The sequence below is a fragment of the Bactrocera dorsalis genome, chromosome 1 (genome assembly GCF_023373825.1).
Source record: "Bactrocera dorsalis isolate Fly_Bdor chromosome 1, ASM2337382v1, whole genome shotgun sequence".
Classification (NCBI taxonomy): domain Eukaryota; kingdom Metazoa; phylum Arthropoda; class Insecta; order Diptera; family Tephritidae; genus Bactrocera; species Bactrocera dorsalis.
In genome coordinates this window covers 27,346,885-27,367,667 of record NC_064303.1, presented here as the reverse complement: position 1 = coordinate 27,367,667, position 20,783 = coordinate 27,346,885, and the positions used below count along the sequence as shown (strand labels likewise).

General features: G+C 36.5%; 5 protein-coding genes across 16 annotated transcripts; 3 read left to right on the top strand and 2 right to left on the bottom strand.

Annotated features, from left to right (window-relative positions):
* Window positions 1-212: 212 nt before the first annotated feature.
* Window positions 213-6,444, top strand: LOC105221772 (ubiquitin conjugation factor E4 A). Its single transcript, XM_049461033.1, has 4 exons — window positions 213-1,136; window positions 1,207-1,595; window positions 1,764-2,832; window positions 4,673-6,444. The coding sequence occupies exons 1-4, from the start codon at window positions 371-373 to the stop codon at window positions 5,473-5,475; spliced, it is 3,027 nt and encodes a 1,008-aa protein (XP_049316990.1). The 5' UTR covers window positions 213-370; the 3' UTR covers window positions 5,476-6,444.
* Window positions 6,445-6,643: 199 nt separating this feature from the next.
* LOC105221769 (hydroxymethylglutaryl-CoA lyase, mitochondrial) lies at window positions 6,644-10,066 on the top strand. The gene is made up of 3 exons (XM_011198878.4): window positions 6,644-8,820; window positions 8,886-9,564; window positions 9,681-10,066. The coding sequence occupies exons 1-3, from the start codon at window positions 8,758-8,760 to the stop codon at window positions 9,929-9,931; spliced, it is 993 nt and encodes a 330-aa protein (XP_011197180.2). The 5' UTR covers window positions 6,644-8,757; the 3' UTR covers window positions 9,932-10,066.
* On the bottom strand, window positions 10,062-13,445 carry LOC105221771 (uncharacterized). Of its 5 annotated transcripts, XM_029548542.2 has the most exons (6): window positions 13,272-13,363; window positions 13,062-13,200; window positions 12,340-12,800; window positions 11,149-12,276; window positions 10,517-10,911; window positions 10,062-10,445 (listed from the first exon to the last, which is right to left on the bottom strand). In XM_029548542.2, the coding sequence occupies exons 2-6, from the start codon at window positions 13,133-13,135 to the stop codon at window positions 10,188-10,190; spliced, it is 2,316 nt and encodes a 771-aa protein (XP_029404402.2). In that variant the 5' UTR covers window positions 13,136-13,200; window positions 13,272-13,363; the 3' UTR covers window positions 10,062-10,187. The 5 variants fall into 5 exon arrangements, with proteins under 5 accessions (XP_029404402.2, XP_029404401.2, XP_019844394.2 ...); XM_029548541.2 differs by lacking the exon at window positions 13,062-13,200 and having other exon boundaries at window positions 13,342-13,445; XM_019988835.3 differs by lacking the exon at window positions 13,062-13,200 and having other exon boundaries at window positions 13,272-13,404.
* A 987-nt stretch (window positions 13,446-14,432) lies between these two features.
* On the top strand, window positions 14,433-16,751 carry LOC105221768 (oxygen-dependent coproporphyrinogen-III oxidase). Of its 8 annotated transcripts, none has more exons than XM_011198872.4 (3): window positions 14,550-14,580; window positions 14,727-14,821; window positions 14,904-16,751. In XM_011198872.4, the coding sequence occupies exon 3, from the start codon at window positions 14,932-14,934 to the stop codon at window positions 16,090-16,092; it is 1,161 nt and encodes a 386-aa protein (XP_011197174.2). In that variant the 5' UTR covers window positions 14,550-14,580; window positions 14,727-14,821; window positions 14,904-14,931; the 3' UTR covers window positions 16,093-16,751. The 8 variants fall into 8 exon arrangements, with proteins under 8 accessions (XP_011197178.2, XP_011197174.2, XP_019844384.2 ...); XM_019988825.3 differs by having other exon boundaries at window positions 14,562-14,580; window positions 14,923-16,751; XM_011198876.4 differs by lacking the exon at window positions 14,727-14,821 and having other exon boundaries at window positions 14,433-14,580; window positions 14,923-16,751.
* Window positions 16,752-18,476: 1,725 nt separating this feature from the next.
* On the bottom strand, window positions 18,477-20,703 carry LOC105221767 (U1 small nuclear ribonucleoprotein 70 kDa). The gene is made up of 2 exons (XM_011198870.4): window positions 20,537-20,703; window positions 18,477-20,470 (listed from the first exon to the last, which is right to left on the bottom strand). Exon 2 carries the CDS (start codon window positions 20,417-20,419, stop codon window positions 19,115-19,117), a length of 1,305 nt encoding a protein of 434 aa, XP_011197172.2. The 5' UTR covers window positions 20,420-20,470; window positions 20,537-20,703; the 3' UTR covers window positions 18,477-19,114.
* Window positions 20,704-20,783: the final 80 nt, after the last annotated feature.

The window sequence follows — 20,783 nt, the reverse complement described above, 5'->3', positions numbered from 1 at the left end:
TTTAATACTTGAAGTAAATTAATAATAAACACTATATAATATTTAGAACTGTTCTTTTATTTGGGACCAATGATAAATGCAATAAATAAATTCCACATAATGGTGCGGGAATTTTAAAACAATAATACTTTTTTATGAGTGCACAACCCTTTTTAATCAGCTGACTTACCATATTTCTTCATGTTTCAGCCAGTTCATCTTTCTCTGTTTTTGTTTATATCAATTGACATATTATTTGCAGCAAAGCAACCCCCACTGGTTTTGACAACTCTTTGTGGTAGTGAAATTAAAAATTGTGATTTTTCATTTACAAACGAAAAGTGTTTTATTTAAAGCTAATTTTAAATAAAATATAAATTTTTTGATTGCAATGGCTGCGGCGGAGTTGAATCCCTTCGCCGCATTACTTAACGAACCAAAAGAAGAAGAGGGCATTAAACAAGACTTACTCGAGCGTATTCTACTTTTCACATTGCGTAAAGGTTCAGCGTCCAATGCAGCAAGAAGCTTTCCACTAATTTCCATGACTGATATAGTTGTGGATGCCGATAATGACTCAACCGTAAGCGAAGAACTATTGGCTCATGCTATTTTTGAACGCTTAATGCTTAGCGATCCTGGAGATTATTTGGTGGAAACTGGTAGTGGCGTTTGTGATGAAGATGCTGTAGAGACGCGTGCAATATGTTATCTACATCGTGCATTTATTGCATGCGAACATGCAAAAGCGGAATTACCTGAACATTATGATGCTTGTGAAAAAATACGAAATCTTATACTAACAAATGACAGCACTTGTACACGTCAGCCAGAATTATTTATAAATCAGAATTTATCTACACAGTGGTTAGAGGTACTGGAACACTCTGATCCAGCAGATACCACAACTCAAGAATTCTTTGTACAAACTGTCGTCAAAGTAATGGCGGAAGACGATCAGATCGAAGCGCTGGGAGCTTTGAAAGCTATATTTTATCCAATGCTAGCTGAAGTACAAAAACAATTAGCAAACATCAATCTCATAACTATAAAGAAAAATACGTTTTGGACACTTAGTTATTTCGTACGAGACAAACGTGTACCACAATTGGGTGAAGTGCTCATCGATTATGTTACGCCCAATCCAAATGCCAAAGGTATGAATACTGAACTACTACTATATGACATTTACGAATCATATACAATACTTATATTCTTTTCTTACAGGTAGTGAGTATATGGATACATTGCTTGGTCAATTACTTTGTCTATCTATTATGCCCAAAAAATCGAATGGGCCATTCGAGTTCTTTGCGGAAATCAGTTTAGAGACACAACACTCTGATCCATCACTGTGGCAACTTATGGCTATTCATCAAGATGCGGTGTTTGCACTTATCAAGCAATTACTAGTATTGAGCGCAACTACGAAAAAAAAGACCCTGCAATGGATTTCCAATTGCTTGCATGCAAATGTATCACGTGGCCATTTGTGGAGCAATATTAATTTGCCATTTGAGCAAGTAATAAATCAAAATGCTAGCGATTCTTTTATGATTGGTCTGACAGCGGTTCTACTACGACTTTGCGCTCCTCTATGCGAGCCCTCAATGAAAGTACGTATAATTGAAACTCAAAATATAATGCTATCTTGGATTACAATTTTTTTAATTCCGTATTTGTTCAAAAAAAATTTAATCCAAAATTTGTATAATGCGGTTCTGCAACCCCGGTTAAAAATATTACCTACTAACTATTTATTCCTTTCTCCCACTCTTTTATAGGTTTTATTAGTCGATCCAACATATTGTGCTGTTGCCGATGCTGACCGGCAAGCAAAACAAGTTAGCTTATTAAAAGCCGCAGAAGAAACCTGTCTTTTGCCCATTGATGAGCATGAAACACGAATCGTGGCTGAGAAATTTAATTTTGTCACCGAATTATTTTACATGACACACAAAGCATTTGAGTTAGGCTATCGGGCATGTATTGAACGTTACACACGAATGACGCGCGAATTGCATAGTTTACAAACAGCATATCATGATGTGGCACAAACAAATCCAAACAACGATTTAGCTAAAAATTTATTACGTATGTTGAAAGAGCAAATGCAGCAATATCTCTGCATGCGTAACGGGCTAATGGAACCCACAAATGATACGCATATACTAAAATTTTTCGAAGCAACCACCATTTGGCTAACGGAAATCGCCCTAATTACCGAAGATGAGTTTAAGTCTGCCGTCGCAAAGCAAGACTTTGCACCGCATACTCGTAAAGAACGTCAAATACCCGATAAATGTGAATTTATACCGCCATATTTGAAGTCAGTACCCGAAAATGTTATTGACAATGTAGTTGCTTATCTAAGTTTTAGTCGCCATTTTCCACCCGGTCAATTCATTGAGATTTATCAATCATCACATGACGCGCTGTTCAAAATGATTGTTTTATTTATGGGTAGTGCAGAACTCGTTAAGAATCCACATTTGCGTGCTAAGCTTGCTGAAGCACTGGAATTTTTGTTACCCAAGCAAATTTCCGGCAGTATGCGTAATTCATTCATAACTCGTGTATTCGATAGTAATGCGGATCGTCTGAAGGTAGTGCGCAGTTTGTTGAATGTATTCGTTAGCATCGAAATGACTGGACAATCGGTGCAATTTGAGCAAAAATTCAACTACCGTCGTCCAATGTATGCCATTATGGAGTACTTGTGGACCAAAGAGGACCAGGTGCAATGTTTTAAGGATTTGGCTAGGGAAGCAGAAGAAAATATGGAGGCTATTGAACCGCCACTGTTTCTCCGATTCATTAATTTACTTATTAACGATGCTATATTTTTGTTGGGTAAGTTGGGTGCTGTAAAAATTTGTACATATTTTAGTTTGATAAGGAGATTATTTCTAATGCTTTTTTACGATTTAATTTATATACTTTTGTATGTGTATTTTTATACCGTGAACACGGCACATTAAGTTTGCCACGAAGTTTGTAACACCGAAAAGGAAATGTCGGGGCCATGTCCGTCTGTCTGTTTGTATATACGCACTAGTCTCTCATTTTTGGGATACTCATTAAATTTGCGCATGTCCTTTTCTCACCAAGAGCCTGCTTATTTGTCCGATTCGCCGATATCGGACCACTGTCGCATACAGCTGCCAGGCCTTAAGACTCACAGGGAGTGGACCACGAGTTACGTGGCCCCATGTTGCCTACGCAATATCGCGACGCTAGCCTCTACGGCTGTGCAATCTGCACACAGTTCGCGCGCTGCGCCGGCACTGACCCTGAGTGGCAGACAGAGGACCTCCACGGTCCCCAGGAGCTCAAACAGGCAACATAGCTCCCACTCTGACAGCTTTTGACACAGTCAACCACACAACACTACTGCAGGACATTGAGACAACAGCGCTTCCTCCAGGACTGAAGAGGTGGACCATGAACTACCTGAGCGGTCGTCAATCATCCGTACTATTTCGAGGTGAAACATCTAAACTGAGAAGAATTAAACAGGGGGTTCCGTAGGGTGGTGTCCCTCCCCGTTACTGTTTAACTTCTATATCTCGAAACTTCCTCAACCACCAGAGGGGGTTTCCATAACCTCGTACGCTGATGACTGTACGATATTGACGTCGGGCAATGGAATCGATGGCATGTGTTCGAAGGTAAAGGCAATCGGTCGGCCGGTCCTCAAATACGGAGCACCCATATGGTCGCCTGGATGCAGTGGCACGCAGATGAGGAAATTACAGACCTGTCAAAATACTGCACTCCGGACCGCGACGGGATGCCTTCTGATGTCTCCCATCGAACATCTACATAGTGAAACGCTTATGCTCTCAGTTAAGGAGCATAATAAACTCCTCTCCAGGCAGTTCCTGCTGGGATGTTTTCGCAGAAACCACCCCTGCAGCCACCTGCTTGGAGCCGAACCGCCTCCTCGGAGCATCAAAAGGTCTTTCCTGGACTACGTCGACGACATCGTACAGTATGCCGACCGGACTTCGGACGCAACTAACTTTCGACAGGTACTGACCGCCATTCACAATGGAGCCATCAACACCTTCACCGACTCCCTTCCCGTGAATTGCATTCTTGGAGTCAAATCACCATCTATCGCAGACCAAGAGCTCGAGTTGCCGCGAGTGACCCAGCGCAACTTCGTTCTGGATATTGTAGCGGGTTAACCTCCTACTTATCCAGAATTGACCCTGACATACCCAATGTATGTCCTGCATACAACGAGTCTCCACATGACACTGACCACCTCTTTGCATGCCCTACCAACCCCACCCAACTAACATCCTCTTCCCTTTGGTTCGATCCCGTCGAAACAGCACGTTTCCTGGGCCTCCCGTTAGATGACGTCGACGACAACACTGATAACCCCCCCCCCCATCCCAACGGGACTGATAACCGCTAAAACAACAACAACAGCTGCCATACAAACCGTACGATCAAAATCAAGCTCTAGTTTTTTTAGCAAGACAGTTTCAAGGATTTTGCATAGATTATTGTCTAAAGAAACTCTAAAATATTCGAAGAAATTCTTCAGATCGGAAGAACTTTTATGCTATAAAAATGTACCTGTGAATGCTATTATAACATCGGTGCAGCCGAAGTTACGTTTTCTCTTGTTTTCCTAGCGTTACGTTTGCATTTTATATAATATAATTTATTCCGTTAGATGAATCGCTCTCCAATTTGGAACAAATTCGACAACTACAAGAGGCGCAGAGTCGTGGTGAATGGGATGCACTCTCACAGAACGATCGCCAACAGCAATTATCGAGTCTACATCACTTAGGTCAGATGGCGCGTATCGACAATATTCTGGGCCGTGATACGATCAATATTCTGAAACTGCTTACAACTGAGATTAAAAGTATTTTTTGTCACAACAGCATGGTCGATCGAATTGCCGCAATGTTGAACTATTTCCTCTTAAATTTGGTCGGACCACAAAAGGAGCGTTTCAAGGTAAAAGATAAGAAAGAATTTGAATTTGATCCAGCCCAGACGGTGTTAGAAATTTGTCGCATCTACATAAATCTCAGTAGCAGCGAACAATTTTGTTTGGCTATTTCACAAGATGGCCGCTCATATAGTTCGGAACTGTTCAACTATGCCGAGAATATACTAATACGCATTGGTGGTGGGCAATTAATTGGCGAAATAAGCGATTTCGCCGCGAAAGTACAACGTATGGAAGTGCAATATCGCGAAGAACAAGAATTCATGGCTGACGCACCCGATGAATATCTCGATCCGATTATGTCTACGTTAATGACAGATCCGGTAATACTGCCCAGCTCGAAAGTGACTGTGGATCGTTCGACTATAGCACGGCATTTGCTTAGTGATCAAACAGATCCCTTTAATCGTGCGCCTCTGACAATGGATAAAGTGCAACCGAACAACGAACTGAAGCAGAAAATCGAAACGTGGATGACGGAGAAACGTGCCAGCGGACGTGCCGCGAAAAGTTGAAGACGATTGTATTGCGTGAAATAGCCAAAGATGTTAATAGTTGTAAGTGGCGCGTTTGTCCATAGCTTTTTGTTTTTGTTTCGTTTCGTTTTATTTTGGAAAGTGCAGCAATGTTTGGCGTTGCGACAGTAGATATTTTCATGTATATAAATAAATATATACATTAATGAATTCGTTAAAGCCTTCGAGTTTTGCCCAACAATAATTTCACATTCCAAAAATCCATTCATTTCATGCAGAATTCAACTTTTAATCAAAAATTTAAACCAGCAATGTAAAATAATTTGAGCTTGGGCTTGAAATGGTGCTAGATGGGAACCTTGCAAGTTTACTTTTGTATATCCCTATTTAATTTAAATTTAATGAACATAAAATATATAAGTTTGGCAATAACCAAATGTTAAAGTTTCGAACACTTTTTATTTAATCTATTATCTTTTTATACCCTGAACAGGGTATATTAAGTTTGACACGAAGTTTATAACATCAAGAAGGAAGCGTCGGAGACCCTATAAAGTATGTATGTATATATATAAATGATCAGTATGTTGAGCTGAGTCTATTTAGGCATGTCCGTCTGTCAGTCTGTCCGTCTGTCTGTATATATAGTTTTTAAAATATCGTTCTGAAATTTTGTAAACGTCATTTTCTCTTCAAGCTGCTCATTTGTCGAAACTGGCGATATCAGACCACTATAATATATAGCTGCCATACAAACTGAACGATCGGAATCAAGTGCTTGCATGTGAAACTTCCTCATTTAACGATATATCTTCAAGAAATTTGGTATGAGTTATTGTTCATAGAAATAATGTAATATGGGAAGAAATTGTTCAGATCGGCTCACTATAGCATATAGCATTTAGCAAACCGAAGGATTGGAATCAAGGGCTTGTATAGAAAACTTTCTCATTTGACAAGATATATTCACGAAATTTGGTATAGATTATTTTCTAAGGCAACAATATAGAACGAAAAAATTTTTCAGATTGTTTACTATAGCATATACATAGCTTCCATACAAACTGGACACATATGCAGTTACTAAAAGAAATGCACCTGTGAAGAGTATGTTAGCCTTCGGTGCAGCCGAAGTTAACGTTTTGTCTTGTTTTTTTTTTTCCCCAAATTTGTTATTAATATGTTTGGTAAATACTATATACTGATTTATTTATGAAAATATGTCTCCAACATAGTAAACGCAATAGAAAACTTCTAAGTGTACCCAGATAAGCTAACCCGGGCAGCGGCGGTGGACAGGCACCCTGCCAATTATCTAATGGATGTTTTGCAATAATATCGATAAGCATTTATACCAATTATGTATAATATGTACGTAGATGTATATTGAGTTCCACTAAATTCGTATTTTTGTTTAAATAAAATAGAAAAAATAACAAATTCGATATTTTATCAATTAATTTTACAAAAGCTGTTAATTTTTTATTTGACTTTTATTTTCTGTATAAACCAAATAACAAAAATTTTGTGTATATTACTTTTTTTTGCAAATATATTATGTGAAGGTCCAAACAATTTCTTAAACATATACAAATATGTGTTTAAAATTTTTTCTTTGAAATATGTTAAGGTTGGCATGAAAAAGATTCTCCAGGTAAAACAATAGATAATCACAGGCATGAAATACATTTATGGACAAAGTAGTAGGTTTAAGCAGTTTTAGTAATTAACTTTAATATATTTGCAATTAAAACAATTTTATTTTAGTTATATCTTTGCTATACATTATTAAACCTAAATAAGTCGGAAATCTTTCGTTCCGAATAGTATAACTGAAATTTTCCTAAATAAGAAATAGTATTGGTCAAAATAATAGGTGTAAAATATTAAAAAAAAACAATAAATTCAATTTATTCCTTATCGCGGGTTTTTAATAACTGGTTTTTAAAGTTTTCCAATTCTATTCGTTATGGGTTAATTTAATTTTTACCATGTTTCCAATGGGGTATAATTATAAAGTTCGTTTGCGCTCGCCAGATGAATGGGTTGAAATATCCAATTTTCTTCATAAAAATCTTTATCAAAAGCAATGATCTCGCTATCTATTTGATTAATGTATACTTCGGCATTCACCTTAGTCGGTAAATAGTACATATGGAGCTAACGGCAGCCCATACCAATAAAATTCTCTCTCAATGGTTTCACTTATAGCAATTCTCTCTTGGTTTTCGTGTATTACGCCAATATTTAAGATGGCGATCGGATGGTCCAAACTTTTTCCATCACTAAAAATAACGTTTGCAAACTCGTACTTCCAAACCCGGTATTTGTCGCAAACCAAAATACGGGCATCTTTATGTCGCATATTCAATCGCGACTGGGCTACTTTTGATTCAAACTTAATTTCATGCTTCATAATTTGCTGAAAACGCTGCTTATTGATTGGTATGCCTAATTCTCATGCTTTCGCTAGTTGCTAAATGACAAATGCGTCTCTTGGTCCGTTTATCAACTGTTGGTAACCGACCAATACGCTTGTTATCATTATTGTTTTGACGATGTTTCAAATAATTTGTGACTGTATTACGATGTCGGTTCACTGAAGCAGCAATTCGACCAATTTTTATTCGGGTTTCATGCATTCATTTTTTCACTGATAATTCCTTTACGAAGGTATGTAAGCGGTCATTAAAACCAAATGCTTAAGCACAAAAAAATCAAAGACAGCCATTTACATTCAAATGAATTTGTATATTAGCTTCACCCTTTTCATGACAGGTGTCAGCAATTTAACAAAAAGGGGGTGGAAAAATCAACCTGCGTTGCTTTTGTTTAATTTTTAAGATCCTACGTGTTATTGTTGTTACAACAAAGAGTTTTTAGGATTAGTGCTATGTTGATGGTTACTCGGTTATAATTCTGCACATTGGGCAACTGTACAAACTCTCCGTCTCCTAACATTAGTAAAAATATTTAATAATCCTCTGGATAGTAACGTGTCGAATATAAATACAAGACGAAGAAGAAGTCTGGTGACTTGACGAATATAAAAAATGTCTGTATATTAATGGTCCCATTAGTGATAAATAACAATTTAACTTTCCATGTTTGAGATTATTCCTAAACATTAAAGTAAACAAGTAAATTTGTTTGCCCCTAAAATCACACTTTAGTAGCGGCTCGAACAGCTGATAAACAAAAGAACACCAATTGCTGATCGGCGATCAGTTGTTTTCAACCAAAAATACGCGTTCGTCCATACATAAGTACATAACGAGTCGTGTATTTATATATTAAAAGAGCACATCTAGACCCGAAAAGATGTTCACATTAAGAACTTTATTAAAACCCAATATAAATATAACGCTTCGTACTATTGCAACGGTAAGAAGTTAGCCACTATAACCCTATTACATAAATCGCAATAACAACTACTAAATTTCTTATAGAGCAGAGGTACACCCAATGCTGTGCGTATTGTTGAGGTTGGACCAAGAGATGGTCTACAAAATGAACCAAAATTGCTACCGGCCTCAGTGAAAATTGCACTAATCAACCAATTGTCCGAGACAGGCCTACGCACCATTGAGGCCACATCCTTTGTTAGTCCAAAATGGGTGCCACAAATGGGCGACAACACGGAAGTGCTGCGTGGCATACAGAAGCGAACGGGTATCACTTATCCAGTGTTAACGCCTAATTTAAAAGGCTTCGAAAGCGCTCTAAAAGCAGGTGCAACCGAAGTAGCCGTCTTTGGTGCAGCATCCGACTCCTTTTCAATGAAAAATATAAATTGCACAGCAGCTGAAAGTATCAAACGCTTCCAACCGGTCATAGAAGCGGCACAAAGGGCTGAAGTTAAAGTACGCGGCTATGTATCTACAGTGGTTGGTTGTCCTTATGAGGGCGCTGTGAAGCCTAGCGCTGTGGCAAAAATTGTGAACGCACTTTTCAGTTTGGGTTGTTATGAGATATCATTGGGCGACACAATCGGCGTAGGTACACCTGGTTCTATGCGCCGCATGTTGGATGAAGTAGTGAAAGTTGTACCGCCAAAGAAATTGGCAGTGCATTGTCATGACACCTACGGGCAAGCGTTAGCCAACATTCTTGTCTCCTTAGAATATGGTAAGTCTGCCGAGTATTGCATTTTACATACATTACATATGTATATCATAAAGGAATACAGCTAAATAATATTGGCAAACTTTGAACATTATATTTTTATCAATTTTCTTTTGCAGGCATATCAGTTGTTGATTCCTCGGTGTCAGGGCTCGGCGGTTGTCCATACGCGCGCGGTGCTTCCGGCAATGTGGCCACAGAAGATGTAGTTTATATGCTGCATGGAATGGGTATTGAAACAGGAGTAGATCTAGAGAAATTAATAGCGGTCGGTCGCTACATATGCAATGAGTTGGGCCGTCCATCCGAATCTAAAGTAAATCGTGCTTGGAAGGGGGCGACACCACAGAAAATAAAAGAGAATTGCTAACAGAAAAATATTGGCATGAATCCTTTGAAATTGACACCGAAACTGCGATAATATTGCATTTATTAAACTAGCTTTACTAGTCTATGCATTTATTTTAATTGTAAAAATAAAGACAAACTTCAATCCAGCAAACAATTTCAGATTAAGTAAAACTACAACTATTAATAAAAAAAATAACCTCCAACCAAGCCACACCGGATACACGAACATACATAGCTAATTTAAAAGAATATATATGTATGATCTAATAGCCATTCTAAAATTTCCTTGCATCTTTCATTGTATACACCGATATATCGCCGGACATTAAGGATAAATTTGCCAAGCTGCCATTGTTACGTTGCGTTGTGTTACCAAAACTGGCTTTGTTTGCGGTTTCTTTATGATTTACTTGGTTAGCGGACATTTTCAATTTACCTTCATGTCGCACCACTGTAGGTAGCATTGCATTCTCCAGATATTTTTGTATCTTCTTACCGCCCGGTATAGTGACTGGCGTACGCTCGTCAACGATCTATAAGCATGCAATAAATAAATGATGGTATTAGTTCAAAACATATTTTGTTTTTCTAGTTAGAAACTTACATGTTTGAACTCTGATGAAATATATGCCTTCTTTGGCAAACTAGATGTTTTTGTGCCGGTATTCACCTTCAATGCAAATTTCGGTTGGTGGACTTTTGTTTCTTGCTCAAGTTCACGGAAAACAGTTGCATTATGTACATCCGGTCGATCCGTTCGCTGTTTGAGATTTGTCATTAATGGTGTGGTGGCGGTCTTTTTCATATAAGCACCCACCGGGCTGACAATATGCGAAAATTGTTTGCTGCCAGTTGGTTCCTTAAGGCGGGTTGGTATAGCGGAGGCGGGTCTTTTAAATAGTTCAAATTTAGGCATTGGCCGCAAATCCATTTCAAAACGTTTATTTTTTTGTGCACTGCTCTGCGGTGTACGCCGTGGTGAAGACAAAAGTTGTTTTGCTGTAGATAAAATTAATCGTTAATGAAATATATTTTAGATCGGACCAAAATGTCATAAAGCAGCAAATAGTTTAAGCTACGAACAAATTTTTTAGATCGGAACAATAAAGCATATAACTGCCATACACACTGGCCGATCAAAATCAATTTTTATATTAAAATCTATATTTTTAATTTGTGAAAATTATGATAGCTTCGGTGCAATCAAAGTTAATGTTTTTTCTTGTTATAGCCTACCTTTTGTACCTGTTACAATTGCTGTGGGTTTTGCGTTTAAAGCCTTCTTAGCAGGCGACGAATAATTGCTATTTTGCTTTTTTGGTGAGTATGTGAATGTTCTTTCCTTCTCTTTCAATGGCTTCACTGTCATTGTTGCTGGAACCAATTCAACTTTTTTTACAATAGGTGTTTGTATATTCAAGCCAACATTTGGAGAAGCCGTAGCAGCCATATATTGCATGCCTTTTTTCATCATATATTCTACTTCTTCCATGGTGTCATTGAAATGCATTGACTGTTCACCACTTTCATCGAAAACTTCACCGCAATTTTCCTTGTCGTTTTCTAATGAATTTTCCAATTCATCGGATTCAGTACTCTTCAAACCACTAGAGGTGTATAAGCTTTTATATAAATATTTGTCCGGTTTGTTGTGGTCTTCCACAACTGAATCACACTCACGCTTGAATTCATCTTTAACCGTAATATTCGCTTTGTTATGTGACGTAATCAATTCTTCCGATTCATCATCTGATAGTAACTCAATAACGCCTGCAGATTCATCAGAAGATGGACTTGGCGATTGATTCTTTGTATTATGTACTATCTTGGGATCATCACTAGTTATATCCAATACACTTATTAGCTGTTGTTGCGGTGCCGCTAAAGTTTTATCAAGTTGTATTAATTCCAGACTTGAATCTAAATCCTCTACTTCTTTCGACACGTATTCCTCGTGTGTTTTGGAATCTTTACTAACAGCGCTGGCATCTGTAGTTTCGTGTGCTGTATCGTAGTAGCTTGTGGCTGAGGTCTCACTGCCTTTTACAGCACTTTGAAAGCTGACATGTGATGATAAATCATCATCAACACATGAAGCGTTATTAAAATCATCTTCTTCATCACACTCCTCTATTATAGTAGAGGGTCGCAGGAGGCCAACCATTTTAACAGGTGATGTTTGCAAAGTGGTCTCACCCAATATAGTTGTGTCCCACAATTTTGATGGCGCTTCTATATCTTCTAGTTGCGTGACATCAATACCCTTAAGCGGTGTGTCTATTTCTAATTGCTTCTGCTCTTGTACACACAAATCGTGTAGTAAACGTTGTAACGACTTTGCTTCCTCATCGATTTCTTGAAGTTCTATAAATCCAGAAAATAAAACTAGTGATGAGTGCATTAGTAAATACAAATATTAGAAATTACCTTTTTTACATGGTGTTTTAAAATCATTTCCACTACGCTTTTTAACGTCTTCTACAATTAGCTCCTTGTCATCGCTATGTATATATTGGAACAAAGTACTGTTTGGATCAGAGGCAGTTTTATCACACATTTTTTCCAAAGCCATGAAACTATCATCCGATGAGCGTTGCCATTGAACCGCCTGTTGCTTATCTTCAAACATACTCTCATCATAATAAGCCTTTTTGGGCTTTGTTTTATGTTGTACGGACGCATTTACATTGATTGGCTTATTTTCATCATTTTCAATTTCGAACATTTTTTCTTCAGTATTTTGAGTTCCTTCAAGTCTTGTTGAGTGATTGAGATTTTGTTCTTCAAAAGAAATTGTCTTTCCTTCAATAAACACTTGCAAATCCTCAGTTAGATCAAGACTAAATCTGTCAGACTGGACAGGAGTTTTAGAAATCGGCGTTAACGTGCTATTTTAATGGAAATAGAATTATAAAATATTTATTTTTTTTTTAACTAACAATATTAGAAGCAATATACAATGTTAATATGATTATAAAAAAGATGCAAAAAATTTAGTGTATTTCTAAAGGGTCAAAGAATTGGAAAAATTTCAAATATTTACCATACATACATATGCTAATCTACAGATATAAGTAGGTGATCATTCACGCTCTCCAATATTTATTAATTACATATTATGAAATTGACATGCAAACATATGCATTTACCGTTGCATGAAAAGTAACTTCTTAACTTTTGCACGCCAAGCGCTATTTGCTTGAAATTTTTCCAATCCAGACATTTGTAATTAGTAGAGTTGAAAAGAAAACCAACATCCAAGATTTGTACTTTCACCGATCCAAACTTCTATGTGTTAATCGCAAATCAAATATGTATATTCAATTCAATTACTTTCAGTTTATTTATAACGCACTCACGAATTAGAAAAATAAAGAAAACGTTGTTGAAATTGTAATAATTATATGGTAAATTCAGTGAAGTATTTACCACAGGTGAAAATAAACGTTGAATGAATTTTGAATAATGCGGCAAAGCCAAAACCAACGAAAATATCGAAATGCTACCAACTGCAGCATGTCATAATTAGAGTTGCATCTTGGTAAAATCTTAGTGAACGTCTACAGTGGAAAAATATCTAAAATTTGAAGCAATTTGGTAAACTGGGAGTTTAGGTCTCTCAACGGAAGTCGCAAAAATGAAATTTTTTGTAAATCGTCTTATCGGAACGGAAAAATGATTGGATTTTCATCCGGCCAAGGACTGTAAACTACAAGAATTCTGCCACTATAATAAAAATCAAAAAGTTGTTGTACTTATGTTTTAATGCTTTTATAACGACAAACACTTCAATAATTCGTTGCTACTCGTCATTTATTTTGTATTAACTGTGCAAAAATAATTTGTATTCAATATTTAACCAATACGCGAAAGAACTGAAGATGGCCTTGTATTGAAGAGGGACCGAACAGGGTTATACTTTTAAAAAATGTTTATTGCCTACTTCGTTACGTTACCTTGCCTTGCCAGCAATTTTATCACACACTTTTATTAATATTATTAACATTGCTTTAAAATTTGATAGAATGTATTACTGTTTGTTGCATAACTTGAAAGTCTTAATAACTAAATGATAGTTTTGAAAATATCACAACATTATTATAGAAAGGTGTTAATTTATAAACAATGTTTTAAAACCTGTATGTTTTTGTTTACAAAAATGGCTGCAATATAGAATCAGGGAATGCCTGGTTTCGAAGTTAAAATGGGTATGTACGGATTCTCCAGATTCTCCATTTTCTTATTGTATGAATAAATGGATTTCACCGAAAGTTAAATATGGAATTAAAATTAATTGTGCACTATTTAAAACAAACAATTAGTTAAGTGGTAGTGGATATAAGAGTTAAAAATATATGTATGCGTGAAATTCATTATATATCACAGAAATACGCATTTTAAATAGTTGAAGTTTTGAACTTTAATTTAAAAAAATAAAATCAACAAATTGAACACTTTGTGATTGGGTGGTAATAGAGAAGTGTGAATATTGACCATTTGAAAGCAATTTCTTGATCGGGTAATTGTATATCTTATAACTTTTCAACGTTTCGTTATACTGTTACGTTTCGTAACAAAAAGTGCTAACGTTGGTTATCACTGAACATATGTTCGTTTCAGCGGCTAGTAGCTTTTTAAACATAAGTGGAAAAACATTTCTCATTGAAGGTATTTGCATCATCTTTTGCCATGATTTGCATAATGTTAAATGATAAGATAATAATCGGAACTATAAAAATTTAATTTTAAATATTATGTTAATAAAAAGAAAGAAGTTGAATTTGTTGACAATATTAGTAATAATTATTTGGTAGGCAAATTCGTGCAACGATTACATTGTCAGAGTCACGTCGTCCAGTAAAACGCTTGCAACAATCAAATTTCTAGTATTCGAAAAAGTGCACTGTAGGTATGAAGTAAGACAGATGACATTAAAGGAGGTTAAACATAGGTGTAAAAAAAAACAAGTTTTATTATATTTACAAATAAAGTTTTGTTATTTTATTTTAGGTTTGTATAATGGCTTTTACAAAATGCTTACGCCGAGTGTTGACCTCTATTGCCAGCTATCAAATGGCACGTCGTACTAGCGGCAGACAGGTACGCTATTTAATTGTAGGTTTTGGCTTGGCTACTTCTGCTTCTATTTCTTTCGTGCACTTGGAAGCTGCTAGAAAACGAAAGCTTAATACTTCCATCTATATGGCAGAACCAATTACAGACACTAATACGCTGATTGATAATGAGGATGATATGCGTACTAAAATGGAGTTAATGATAATGAGAATTCAAGCAGACGTATGTCGTGCTTTAGAGGCCGAAGAATACGCCGGACAAAAATTTAAAGTCGATCGCTGGCAGCGTGCAGAAGGTGGTGGCGGTATTACGTGCGTCCTTCAGGATGGTGAAGTGTTCGAGAAAGCTGGTGTTAATATTTCCGTTGTAACTGGTATGTTACCACCGGGTGCTGTTCAACAAATGCGTACCAGGGGAAAGAATTTGGCCGAAGGCAAGAAGTTGCCATTTTTCGCCGCTGGTGTAAGTGCTGTAATACATCCTAGAAATCCACATGTACCAACAATACATTTCAACTATCGCTATTTCGAAGTTGAGAGCGATGGCGAGAAACAATGGTGGTTCGGCGGTGGCACAGACCTCACACCATATTATTTGAACGAAAAGGATGCGGTACATTTTCACAAAACACTAAAGGACGCTTGTGACGAACATGACTCCAGTTACTACCCACGTTTTAAGAAATGGTGTGATGATTACTTCCGCATTACACATAGAAAGGAAAGTAGAGGTATTGGTGGTATATTTTTCGACGATGTGGACACACCGAACCAAGAAGAAGCGTTTAAATTTGTTACCAGTTGTGCTAATTCGGTAATCCCTTCATACTTGCCGCTTGTGCGCCAACACAAAAACGATGATTACGGCGATAAGGAGCGCCAGTGGCAACTTTTACGTCGTGGCCGCTATGTGGAATTTAATTTAATCTACGACAGAGGCACAAAATTCGGTCTCTATACGCCAGGTGCGCGGTATGAAAGTATACTAATGTCATTGCCGTTGACGGCGCGTTGGGAATACATGCATACAGTGCCATCCAATTCCAAGGAAGGGAAACTTTTGGAAGTATTACAAAATCCTAAGGACTGGATTGCTAGCGCTTAATAAGGGGAAGAAAGCACAGAAGTCTACGTAATACCTGCTATAACCAATACCTCATTTGTAATTGGTCTTCGTTTAATTATGAAACTATGTAGACAATGAAAGTGTTTGTTTAAATTATATTACGGTGCAATTACTACACAGTAGTATAATATAATGATATGTTTTTGTGGAATTTTAACAATAGAAGTTACTTGTATAATTAGATTTGTATGTATTTAAAAGAGAATAAAGTGCACTTTTTGTAACAGTTTAAATACAAACATGTTTTCATGTAGCTCATATGGGTCACCAAGTGTTATACATATTTATACATGTATGTAATTCCGTTGCCTTTTCAAATTTGTCTATTAACTATTAATCAACAATGAAGATTTATTTTACTACAAAAAAATCGAAAGCATACATTACCGCAGCCAATAAATAAAAATAAACAGTCATTTGTACATTCGAAAATTATATTTTTTAATTTATGCTTTTGAATAATGCACAATGTGAATCTTTAAAATAATCGAAACAATAAGTAGGCGTGAAGACTTACGAAACACAAGTGGTCCTTGGAAATTATTTGATTCTTTCAAAATGAACTGGCAAAACTCTTACGAAACAATGCATGTCAAATACCGTAAAACGTGAATGAGCGCTATCAACAATTTCTTCTATATTATATGTATATATTTTTCTTTTAAATAAAAAATGTTTAATTACACTTTAGAAAAACTTTACTTTCTCGAGTCTAGTTTGTCAAGTTCTAGTCTTATTTTCACTAAATAGACCAATTTTTAAAGGCACATTTACTTATGTCGTTGAAATTGCCTTACTGAAAGTAATAGATAGTAAAAATATATGAGTATATATTTTCTACATCATAAATGTTTAAAGCACCATCTGAATTCCTCAATGCCCTCATGATTACGATCAAAGCCAACTGCTTTAATATTGAAATATCGGAAACGATTCCATAAGGCCCAATCCTACTTACAAGAACCAAATATAAAAATGCGATTACGAAATCTTAACGGTAATTTACTAATCAGCTACGACTACCACGTCATAGTGACCACACTAACACACCAGAAAAACATTAGCTGAGAAAAGAAAGGAACGGCATGTGCACTTACCAACGCCCAAATTGTTCGCATTTTTTATCGCTTTACCCCTCATTTCTTGCCAATAGTGACCAACAAAATAACTGCAATATCAGCACTTTATAACTTAAGTGACATTGAGATAAGATTTGAAGTTATTACAAACAAATAATTTCATTTCGTCACCAGAAATGCAAAATAACGTATCATCAAAAAATTCGAAATTGAGGGTCTTGTTGATTACGCTTCACTACTTCAACTTCACATTTTCAGGTTCTGCGCTCAGGTATACCAAGTTTTAACCAATATTAAAATTTTTTTCACTCATGATCCATTTTATTTCGGGTTTCATTCATGCCACTGTAAATTTTCAAAAATATTGTTACGTTATTTTGAATTGCAGGTGACGATTTAGAAAACCCTTTAAAGAAAACAATATGCGATTTTTATAAAGAACCGAAATTATTGAAGGAAACCGGTATATTATTTTGCACAAACATTTTTACATTTTGTTGGCCACTATGTAGTTTTAACAAGTCCCCTTTAACCAGCATATGAAGTGACAGAAAACAGCAACTTCACTTACTAATACAACCATTCCATTTGAATTTGATCAACTTACATTGTATCATACCTACATACATGGGGTCTCTAATTGTGCTAACCGCTTCCGACACGCAAGCTTTGGGAGTCAGTGGGCAAGGTGAACGTTCGATCCCCTAAAATGGGAAAATCATTAGTATTTCTTGCATACTCAAACATTACCTTTGCCGTTAGTGTTTTTTAACAAGTCATTGAAATATGTTTGTTGTTTTTGTGAGAATTTAATCAATCTAAACATTTACCCGTTCTTTACATTGCATACTTTCCCCTAATGCGTAAAGCATTAGTTTAAAAATTCTTAGTTTGGAATAAATTGTACTCAAACTGGAAGAAGAGAAAAGATAATTAAAATTGGCGAGTTACTTTCTATACTATTACGGAATGAACATAAATAGTATACAATGTGGGAAGTGGGCAGTATAAAACAAAGAGTTCCGTGTAACTTATTCAAATTAATCATTACTTGTTTGAATGAATCGTCCCATGTACCAGCATAGGATTGACACTATCTCTAAACAAATTACTCACTAACTCCAAACACTCTATACACGAAGGCGGCCGGAATACTTTGATTGCATGCACACAACCAAAGCACAGGTTTTGATCTGCAGTCTGCTAGGTACAGTATGGTTTCTCCCGAATGTGATATTCCAAAGTAATTGGATACGCGTTACCGCAAGTAAACACAACTCAGTCTCCAATTTTTTTACTTACTCTTTGCATTTTGGTTGTTCTTCCTTACATTAGGGTTGCGATTATTTTGTTTTATATGTTTAAGTTACATATTAATATAAATAATTACATTTAGAGCAGCAAACAAAATTTTAAATCCAAATATATCAGTATGCTTGTAATTTTTTGCACATTGTAGGGATATTTATTTAAATTTTAACATCCCAAGATATCACTTAATGGAAATTATGAATCGGAGTCTATTAAAAAATTAAGTATTATTAATCGCGTGAATTAATTAAAATCTCAAAAGTTTTTGACTAAAAATGTTTAAATAGTTTATACATAATTGGTTAATAATAATTTCATCTCAACACAGCGATGAAGAAAAACTTGCTATGGTGTATATTGGAATTTCAAATATTGTTTGCTCTGTTATTTTTAAACTATTACGACTTAGGCGTTTGTACTATGTAAAATTTAAATCTGAGTTTATCTTGTTTTGTTAGTGCAAACAATTTGTTTCATAATTAATATTTAAAAATTATTTCGAAAATCATGAAAAAAGTATGAAATTCAAACGCTAAATCGAAAGAGTTGTGTTCAAATATTGAAAGTGGAACAAAAAGTATACTATCCAGTTTGTAATATACAGTTTAACCTCAACGCCACCATGATTGTTGACCATCATTGGGATTCTGTCCATTCTCGCCAACACCGCGTCCAGTTAAAGGGGGAGGTGGCACGCTAAACATATCTTGTGGTGGCCGGAATTTTTCTTCATGCTCGTCGTCATCACTTTCTCGTTTTATACCAGTTGTTTGATAAGAATTCATGGGATAAGTTGGATAACCGTCGTCTATTGGTTCTTCCTTGATTTTGATGTCGATATCACGGAAATCAGGTTTACGTTCTTTGACATCACGATCTCCACGATCACGCTCCTTGTCACGACGATCACGTTCACGTTTCTTATCACGTCTCTCCCTAGATGAATCTCGCTCCCTTGATTTTGATCGTCTCTTCTTTTTATCCCTGTCGCGCTCCCGCTCACGATCGCGTTCTCGTTCTTTTTCACGCCTATCACGTTTCTCAAATTCGTCATATTCACGTTCACGACTACCAGCACGTCGTCTTCTACGCTCACGTGATTTGCTTCGCGAACGTCTTGAACGCTCCCTTTCACGTTCTCGGAGTCTTTCACGAGATCGTGAGCGTCGTCTTACTGCGTCGCCTGCTCCGAAACGATTACGCTCGACAAGTCGTGCACTTTCCCGATCCTCACGTTCCCGTTCTAGACGGTAACGCTCTCGTTCTCTTTCATTGTCTTCCCTACCAGAATGTTTTATATTAACATCATTACCACCTCGTCGTGTTCCTCCTAAACCACCACCCAAGCGTCGTGGTAGCCATCCTTTTACAGTGCGTGCTCGCTCAACATCAACTAATACACGTTTACCATCGATTTTCTTACCATCAGCATGTTTATAAGCAGCATGCATATCTCTTTCATGTTCATATTCGATGAATGCGTAACCTTTGGGCTTACCCGATTCCTGGTCTGATATCATAACAATTTTCTTTATAGGTCCGTATATCTCAAATTCACGTCTCAATTTCGATTCGGATGTGTCATAGTTTATACGTGCAATGAACAATGTACGGAACGGATCTTCTGTCGAGTTTTTTATTTCTTGAGGATCCCAAAGAGCGATTTCTCGTTCCAATTTATATGCAACTTGTTCAGCTTTTTCTCGACGCCGACGATCCAATCGCTCTTGGCGAGTTTCGACACGCTTTGCAGGCGGGGTATCTTTTGGATCTTCGAACTCACTAAGAAAACCACCAATACCAAGATAGCCACGCGACTTCTTTTCATGTGGTAACTTATCCACCGGCGGCATATATGGTATTGGATCACGTGCGGCAAATAGTGCCAAAAGATTCGGCGGCAGATACTGTGTCATTTTGTCTATTACCTTGTTTCGTAGTCCAACGAAGAGTCCACTAATACAAACCTAGATACAAATGAGGTTAAAAAATTACCTTAGTTTTTTTGTTTGAGATATTAATGAAAAACTTGCCTTAAACTTCCATGCAACAATATTAAAAACACAGTTGCAACCTCTTGCGGCAACAATATAATAATTGCACTATCAATTAATCTTATTTTCATATAATTTAAAAAACTGCATCAGATTTTTTTCGCTGGTGCAGAAAATTTAACAAATGGCGTACAAATGAAAGCTTGACGTTTACATACAGGGTTGTATTTATCGTGAATGCTCATCAATCAAGCAAAAGATTTATCATGTCGCTCTTGAGTACAAC